We start from the raw sequence: 9,451 nt of genomic DNA, 5'->3' as shown, positions 1-9,451 counted from the left end.
TATAATCCTTTTGATGATAACTCTCAGAATTCCCCCCCCCCTCAATAGTTGTAGTCCAAAACCTGACCTCCTCAAGCTCTTTATCATCCACTTTAGCATCCTAGGATTTGATACCCTCCTCCCCTTCTAGCTTTCCTTTCCATCCTCAAAAGCAGATCTACTCACATCGTATTTTTCTGCCAGCTTCAGGTGCGACGTCCTTCTCCAGCGTCTCTTCGCCCATCCCAAAGGTGGGCAGGAAAGCAGCAGCGCAAGGCACAACATCACCGCCAAGAATTTGGGGCACACATGTTGTTTGCCCTCCATTGTAGCTCCTGCACCTCTTCTCACACCATGAGAAGCAAAGAAATTAAAATCAGAAAAGGAAAAAGAAAAGAAATCCAAGGGTAGAAGATCAAGCCGGCTTTGGATTTCCTAGGAAGGGAAAAGGAGGTGGGTTGTTCACTCCTCTGGTACAGCTCAGACTGCCTGCTGCCTCCACCCAATGGAAATTTCAAACCCACTCTTTGGAAAAGTGCAGAAGCCTTGCGTTGGGGACCAACAAGTTGTTGCAATTGTCCCAGAAGTTTCTTGTTCCAAAGTAGAAGTAGGTCCTTGGGTCTTGCAGCTGCTTAGAGGCTGTGCCCCTGGCATCCACCACCCTAGAAAGATAGATGGAAAGATTATTTTTAGACCTTTGTTTCAACATCTGGCACTCCCAGAGAGAGAGAGGCCTTTTCAAAGTCAAAGAGAGAAAGAGAGGATCAGATGACAGCTGCTGAAAAGGGGGAAGGAGAGAAGTTGGAGGGGGAAAAATTAAGGTCTCTAAGGAATAGGCAGGGCAAGCTTCGACAAGAGGCATTCCCAAACTTCCCAAAGCAAAATTCCTCTCTGAAACAGCTGTCCCGTTTCTTACCTACTTTTTAAAAATAATTTGAAATGCTAGTGTATCCAGTGCAATGAAGAATACATACAAAAAACACACAGAGCATGGAGAAGTTATTTTTGTTGTTTGTTTGCCTTCAAGTCATTTCTTATGGAGAACCCAAGGCAAACCAAGGCTTTTCTTGGCAAGATTTGTTCAGGAGGGTTTTGCCATTGCCACCACTATTCTCTGAAGCTGAGAGAGTGTGACTTGACCAAGGTCACCCAGTGGAATAGCACTCCTGAAAGATGGTCAACTGGCCTTTGTTAAAGACCGCCAACATTGAAGAGTCCATCGCCCTCAATGGCAGTTTGCTTCACTGTCAAACAGTTCTTACCATGAAACTGGGCTTTATTTCTTATGAAATGTGTGCTGGTTAAGCTTGCCATCCTTCCTTACTGATGCAACACCACATTGCCTGAGTTAAGCCATGTGTCTCTCATTAAGGAGGCATTCTCATAAAGCCCTAAAGTGCCTGGATGGTGAAATGAGCATGGAGACTTTCAAACATACAATGCTGAAAATGTCTAATAGTGAAGTGTTGCCCCAACTGGGTTGCACCCCAGTGATGCTGAACCACAAATCCCACCATCCCCATGATGGGACTTGTAGTCGGACACAGATAGAAGGAACTGGGTTGAGAATGGCTGATCTGTAGAATCTGAAGTTTTCTAGAAATCTTTGGCTGCAGCCAACTGTTTGGCTTTGTTTTAGTTCCAGTATGACAGTAAAGGCTGATACATCAGGAAGCTGCCTCTTAGCCTGGGTGCTTTGCGATTTCTTGCAATATGCTTAGCAGATGGGTCAAAAGTGGACATGGGACATGGAAAACAGGCAGCCATCCTCAGAAGGATGGTCTATAAGGCCTTTCACAGCTCTGTAGTACAGAGATTCACAACTTTTAGGTTTTCCAGATGTTTGGGACTTTGATGCCCAGAATCTTTACCCATTCACCATAAACGAGACCAAAACATCAGGAGGCTCAAATGTTTAGAACCACTGTGCAACTGGAGAACCCAAACATTCATAGGAAAAGGTGATCCCAACTACCTGGGATAGTAAAGGCCAGGAACTACTTCCTTAACTGAAGTATACCTGTCTACAAAAGCAAAAGAAGTGAAGATTTGCACTGCTAGGGAAGAAAAAGTATTTTTATTGGTCTGTCCTAAATTTATTGCTAATCTTTGCATTGGATAACACCCAAAATAATTCACCAGTAGATCCCATCTGATCTGGGAAGGTAAGCAGAGTCCTGATTAGTACTTGGATGGGAGACCACCAGAGAATCACAGGTTCTGTAGGCCATATTTCAGAGGAAGTCACTGGCAAAACTACCTTTGAGTTTTACTTGCCTAAGAAAACCCTATGGAATTCATTGGGTCGCCATAAGTTGGCAGGTGGCTTGAAGGGACATGCACACCATTCTTTATCCCTACTCTGTCTTGGATATATATCTGGTAGCTGGAGGAAAGTGAACGAGGAAATTAGTGGGTAAGCTCAGAGAGAGGGAAGCTACATCACAGAGCTGAAAGCTTTAATCGCAGTATTTTAAAGGACCCATTCAACATGAAGGCTGTCCCTCTTCTGATTTGGTTTGGCCATCTGGAAGCCATACACCACAGATGGCAAAGACAGCTGTCCACACAGCAGCCTTGTTGATGATATACAGAAGACTTGATTCTGGAGTTTCGAGCCTGATGTACAACAACAAGAGGAGGATGCTGAAGGTACAATGAAGTCAATATCATGAATCAAGCTGAATGTAAGGACATGCTGCAGAGAGATCCTGTAGCACCTTTGAGACTAATTGAAAGAAAGAAGTTGGCAGCATGAGCTTTCATAGACTACCGTCCTCAGATGCATTTGGTGGAGTGGAAGCCAGGGACAAACATATATATGCCATTGGTATGCAAGAATGTCAATTCAACTGATTTGCTCCATGTTCCTCATGCTCCTAAAAGGCCAAGTGGATACCCATGCCTACCTTGAGCTCCTGTGTCTAGAATCTTGGTTACATACATGACTCAGGGGCTCAACAGACTACCTCTTTAGAGCAACCTGCTGCTGCCCCTTTCAGCACTGGATCAGGGCCATGACAACTGCATGCCGTGGATCTGGCATTTCCGTGGCACAAAAAGGAGCCACAAAATGTGTGCTTTTTGGCACTGTATCATCTGGACACAGCACCAAAGGAGCGCTGTAATGCCCCCTGCTGTGCAGTTGGGCACATGGCATGATGGCAGCATCAGGGCAGCACTGGGGTGTGCATTGTGTGGACGCCATGCCCCCACTCTTCCCTGAGGCCAGCATATAACACTGGTCTGTATAGCCTCACAGCCGAATACCCAGCAAATAGCAATAGCAATAGCAAGTACATTTCTATACCGCTTATCAGTGCACTCAGCACTCCCCTAGTGATTTACAATGTGTAAGCCAATTGCCCCCAATAAGCTGGCTACCCATTTTACCAACCTATGAAAGGATGGGAGGCTGAATGGACCTTGGAGCCCTGCCTGGGATCGAACTCACACCCTTGTGGCTATATTTAACCACTGTGCCACCAGGGCTCCTTGTTGGGGGCAATTGGCTTACAGATTGTAAACCGCTCAGAGAGTGCTGACTCCACTGATAAGCAGTATAGAAATTCAAATGCTAAATGCTATTGCTGCTGGAGAGGAGTTCTGATGATATTGTGGACTGCTAAAAAGACACTTGAATGGGTCTTGGAGCAAATCAAGCCTGAACTCTTCCTAGAAGCCAAGATAGTTAAAGTGAAGCTATCATACTTTGGAGACGGAATGAGACAACATGCTGCACTGGAAAAGTTGATCATCTTTGGTAAAGTGGAAAGCAATAAGAAAAGAATTTCCAATTCAAAATTGATTTACTCAAAGAAGCCATAGCTGTGCTGAGTTTGCAAGCTGATGACCGGAGCTTTTGGAGGTCTCTCATTCATAGCGTCACTATAGATTGAAGCTGACTCCACAACAATTGACAAGGGCTGATGAGAATCCAAGGGCAAGAGATTGGGGGATGCTGTGTTATAATTGTGATGGAGAAAGGAGGGAGAAACTCCACATTGTCTCATTTGGTTTGCTATAGGAAACTTCTCAATGGAGGTTTGGATATGTAACGGGCATCTAATGTTGAGCATTAAGAAGCATCTGCAGCAAGGCTGTTGAAAGTTTCTCAATTGTGGTATTTTGGGAGCTGTAGTCCAAAAAAGAGAGCCAGAATTGCGTAGTAGTTTCACTGTTGGACTACGACTCTGGAAACCAGGGTTCAATTCCTGCTTGGCCATGAAACCCACTGGGTGACACTGCTGAAGGCTAATATGGATTAGGGGCCTTACCATAAACCCAATGTGTATGAAAGCAACGGTAAGCACCACAGGATGCCTGCCACTGTCAGAAACCCACAACATCATTGTAGTCAATGATCCATAATGGGAGACAGAAATCTTTCTGTTGAATTTCTATGGAGGGCATCAAAATCCCAGAGGTCACATTGAACAAGACTGTGGAATTGCTCTCTGGGAAGAGGAAGGAGCCTACTGCTGAGTTAAATGCCACATCCATTTTCTTGTCTTAGCACCTGCAGTGACATCTTCCCAGATTGTGCAGTGAATATCTTTCCCATTCTCATTGATCTCTTAAGGTAAGTTACCTTTTGCAGCATTATTACTTTGATGCTGGCTGAGTACAAATGGACCCCTGCTGCATTAGGCATTAACTGGGCTATGCAGCCAGTTGCATTAAATGGCAAGCTTGTGAAACACAATACATAATGTATGCGCACCTCCATGCAAAATGTACGTCTCCATGCATACCTCCATTTCCACGAGCTTGAATTGAACACAGAAATTCTGTAGCGGACAAAAACATCCAGCCATTCCCATAGGGAAAGTTACAAATGTATAAATCATTGATAGGAGCCAGTGTGGTACATTGGTTTGAACACAGGACTATGACTCTGGAGACCAAGGTTCAAATTCCAGCTCAGCCATGGAAACCCACTGAGGGACCTTGGATAAACCTTTTAAAGTTTGGACTAAAAGACAGAACAGATTCACCGCTCCATTTATATGGAAACGACCAGCTGGCACTAGTTGCAAGGAAGACAGAAGCACAGTAAAAGAGTAAAGGAAATGAACAATGCAAAAGGATCGTAAAAGCACCAAATAAAAAACACGTCAAAACCCAGCAGCCAAATTAAAAGCAGAGAACTGCAATTGGAGGGTGATGATCAATGACTAAATGTCTCCTAAAATAAAAGGGTCTTCTGCAAAATGCTTGAATGTTTTTTAAAAAGAAAGAATGCCAGATCTCCACAGGGAGGGATCTTGTGACCGTTCTGATGTCATGTTTGGATTATTCCAGTTCATTTGGGATTCAGTCCCATTGAACTCAGTAGAACTTCTTTCTGGGTCTTATTATGTTGGCAAGCAATTCTAGTCCCTTTACTCTGGGGGAGTATATAGACTTACAGTGTTGCAAGGGAAAAGGAGACACCCAAGCCAAGCCCAATGACATTTTTTAAACTAAAAAAAAAATCACCCACAAATGTTTAAATCCTTTCCAAATGGCCTCAGCAATGATGCATTTGGATAGATTCAACCCCGCTACTCCACCACCCTTCAACCCGTACCAAACACAAGAAACCCCTAGCCAAATTTTTACCAAAAGAGAAACCAGAAGTGCCGTTGCATTACTTTTGGAGCAGTGGTTATGTGACCCTGTATCCCAGCTAAACAGTAAAGGGACAAAAATGGCTCTCAGCATCAGTTCAGTTGTCCTGAGTTCCCAAAACTGCAAGAGCTCCTGGGAAGAAGGAAGCGCTCCCAGAAAAGCGTTTAGCCTAAAGAACAATTCCAAGTACAATTGCAATTCCCCTAGTACTTAATTGTTATTGTTGTTAACTGCGCTCAGGTCGGCTTTGAGACATCTCCAAGCAGGGATGTAGCCAAGGGGGGGGGGTTCTTGGGGTCCGGACCCCCCCTTCCATTAGAAAAATGAGTGGTGTGTGCTGCTGTGCCGCTGCACCCAAGCCCCATTATAATGGTGGCACTTAGTCTGGACCCCCCTTCCTAAAATCCTGGCTACGTCCCTGCTCCAAGGTCTCCTGTCCTCCACTGACTCTGGCCAAATAGAAACAACAGAGCATGTATTACTCCAGTGCTCATATTATAGGGACATCCACTTCAGCCTTATCTCTTCTCTATTGTATAAACACCAAGGAGACACCAGTCAATCCTACACTTCCGTATTGCTTTCGGACACCATTCCAGATATAACATATAATGTTGCCAGATTCTGCGCAGCTGCAGTTAAAATCCATCAGGCAATGACCTCCACAGTAGACTAGTACTAATCTTGCCCTGCCACAGCAGATTTTAAAAGGAAATAGTGTTTTTAACCTTGCTTTTATCATTACCTTCTTTTCTTTTGTATTCCCAACAGGTGGAAATCCTGTTGAGGCTATTCTGTTTTTAATCTATGCTTTTACCTGGTTTTTACCTTGATTTTGCCATTGTTTTTAACATTACCTTCTTTTATTCTATATTCCCTTTTTACCTGTGTTGGTGTACGACCGTAATAGGCTTCATTCCCACTTACAAATAAATTGGTTTGCGATCTGAATCGATGGATCGATTCGACAGTGGTTCACATTACATTTGCCCCAATTGCATTTTCCCCCTGTAAAATAACCCACTTGTGGTTCACATTCATGAATGAATCAGTTCAAAATGGACCCACTCCAGCCAGTCAAAGAGCAAATTTAAATCAATTCCGATCTGCATCTGGTTCACACTTGCGCTGAATTGATTTATCCAAAAAGAGGCGGGGGAAAATAAGCGTCACAAAGATGTGGGTTAAATGGGTCTTGCGCATAGCCCCCCTCCCTGAATTGCTTCAGCGATTCAGTTCAAGTGGGAACCAGGCTCATTTGGACATGTTCAAACTGATTTAGGATCCAATTTAAAAGGTAATGGGAATGAGGCCAAAGATGAACTGAACCTGTCCTCCACTGCTCTGCCATGTCTGCCCTGATCGAGTCTAACCATCTGGCATGTGGTTCGTCTCTTTCTACTGCCTTCCACCTTTCATAGCATCATTGTCTTCTCTACATTTCCCCCCACGATGTGGCCAAAGTACGGCAGCCTCAATTTAATCATCTTGGCTTCCAAAGAGAGTTTTAGCTTGATTTGTTCTAGAACCCATTTGTTTGTCTTCTTGGCCATCCACAGTATCCTCAGCACTCTTCTCCAGCACCGCATCTCAAATGAATTTGTTTTCTTCCTATCAGCTTTTTTCATTGTTCAGCTTTTGCATCTGTACACGGCGATAGGGGATACAATGGCTTGGACTATCCTCACTTTACTATTCAGAGTTATGTCTTTACACTTTCTGATCTTGTACTTAATAGGCACTAATATTCCCTGCCTGCGTATGAGTCTAGCCTAGCTGATCTGGTCAGGCATTCAGAGTGGAAAAGTCTGGCCTGCATATGAGAAAAGCAAACAATCCACGCTGCTAAATATTTCTTACATGACCCATGAATTTAAATACAGTTTCCACATGACTGGGAGCAAAGCAATCGAGATAAGAGTAGAGGCGCATAGAAGAGAAGAAAGGGGAATTACTATATCTTTTGATCCATGTTAGGCTTCAGAGAACTTTTAAAAAGATCAAGCTTGTACTATTCAGACAGTTCTAAGATCCAGATTAAGTTTTGCTATTAACTAGAAGGCTAATCACCTTTGCAACAAGCTAGAGATCCTATCTCCATTTATATAAGGGTCTGGGATAAGATCATGGTTCCTACCTCTTTGCAGGGCTGTTCCGCACTTCTCTTGTACATTTCTCTGGCTGCTGGAGAGAATAAAGCTGTGTGCGTGTGTGTGTGCATGTGCGTGTAGTTTAAACAACATTTGTCACCAACACATTCCTAATTCCTTTCCTTTTAAAGGCGGGTTAAGGGAGACATCTCAACTTATCTAAATTTAGAACAGGCTTAGGAATTTTCTATTTACTCCATGCATGGGTAATAGCTATCCAAAAATGTCTGAGAGGAGTGGGGAAAGAGATGAAACAGAGACACTCAGGGGGCAAATATCTTCACTGGAAAGCTGTATATTGATGGGTATGATGACAGTCTTAAAAAACCAAAGGCTCTTCTTTCTGTCGTCTCCACAAACCCTGTTGCGCTTTTATGAATATGAAGGGAAGTCTCTCTAAAACATCCCTAATTCTTTCTAGTATAGCAAATCAAAGCTTGGGAAAAATTACATTTTGGATTAGAGTTTCCAGAATCCTGCAATGAGCATGTTAGTTGGATTCTGGGATCTGTAACATAAGAAAGGTAACATTTGCAAGATCTAAATTACTTGCTTTTAAATATATATATATTAAAGTTTCCGTTCTTGAACATATAACGTCATTTATCCCCAACCCACCCACACCTATATCTATATCACAAATGGTTAAAATCTTTCTGGATGTTTTTAGAAAAATAGTATGTAGAGAGATCTTGTTGCACCTTTGAGACTAACTGAAAGAAAGAAATTGGCAGACTTCAGTCTAATTCTTCAGATGCATTATTTTTTACAAAAATAGCTAAGGATGGAGTTACAGCGCTTAAAGTGGTGTCAAACTGCATTATTTCTACAGTGTAGATGACCCCTAGGTCCTTCACCATACTACAGATCCCAGGACTCCACGGCATAAAATCATGGCGTTTCAAGTGGTATCGAACTGCTCTGATTGTGCCATGTGGGCACACACATAGTAGCAACCTCTGTCTTTTTCTCAGGGTTCATCCTCTTTTCTGGAACCTCTGGATGTTCAGTCTGAATCTTCTTTTGAAGATATCAGCATCTTTCTCTGAAGATGCCAGCCACAGATGCTGGTGAAACATCAGGAATAAAGTCTTCCAGAACATGGCCACATAGCCTGAAAAGCCCACAAAAAACTGTGGATCCTGGCTGTGAAAGCCTTCACCTTCACATATATTTGGGATTCTTGAGACCAGCAAGAAAGAATCTTTGCCCTGGGCTTCTGGGATTTTTCCACCTCGTAACTGAATGAAGATGGCCCTCTCAGTCTTAATAATAGTGCTACTGAAAGGTTCAGTTCTGTTGTGCATTAAAATGATTTATGGCTTTGGTTAGAGTCAGGCTACTGCAGCAGACCAGGTCTGAAAAGCTGTAAAACTTGCAGATGGGAATTTTCCAGGTCTTCAGGCAAAACGTTGCTTTGATTGGGAATAGCAGCATCACCGCAGAAAGATGGGAGCAACAGTGGAGGCAAATAGGTACCAAAGAACATAAGGCCATTGAATTCCCATTTGCTGTGGCTACTTTATGGTCTCCAGTTTGCCTTCTGTTGGTGTTATCGCTTGACTTCAGTTTACATACAATCTAGTTTGTAAGCTTATACACAGTTTCCAGGCAGGGCTCCTGACACAAGCTTGCAATGGGTTTCTTGTAGTCCAGGGAGAGGGGTGGTTTTTTGCTGCTCCTGAATCCCAGGAGTCTACTGGGGCTAG

General features: G+C 43.3%; 1 protein-coding gene across 1 annotated transcript in view; it reads right to left on the bottom strand.

Annotated features, from left to right (window-relative positions):
- WFDC1 (WAP four-disulfide core domain 1) overlaps positions 1–7,811 on the bottom strand; it is an 18,095-nt gene extending 10,284 nt beyond the window's left edge. The window contains exons 1-2 of the mRNA XM_042480668.1: positions 7,730–7,811; positions 166–641 (exon numbers count right to left, since the gene is read on the bottom strand). Coding sequence (XP_042336602.1) covers positions 166–306 — 141 coding nt within the window. The 5' untranslated portion in view covers positions 307–641; positions 7,730–7,811. The remainder of the gene's footprint in view (positions 1–165; positions 642–7,729) is intronic.
- Between the last annotated feature and the right edge of the window lie 1,640 nt (positions 7,812–9,451).

The sequence above is a fragment of the Sceloporus undulatus genome, chromosome 8 (assembly GCF_019175285.1).
Source record: "Sceloporus undulatus isolate JIND9_A2432 ecotype Alabama chromosome 8, SceUnd_v1.1, whole genome shotgun sequence".
Taxonomy (NCBI): domain Eukaryota; kingdom Metazoa; phylum Chordata; class Lepidosauria; order Squamata; family Phrynosomatidae; genus Sceloporus; species Sceloporus undulatus.
The sequence above is the reverse complement of the archived record's forward strand: the minus strand, read 5'-3'. Positions and strand labels throughout refer to the sequence as shown.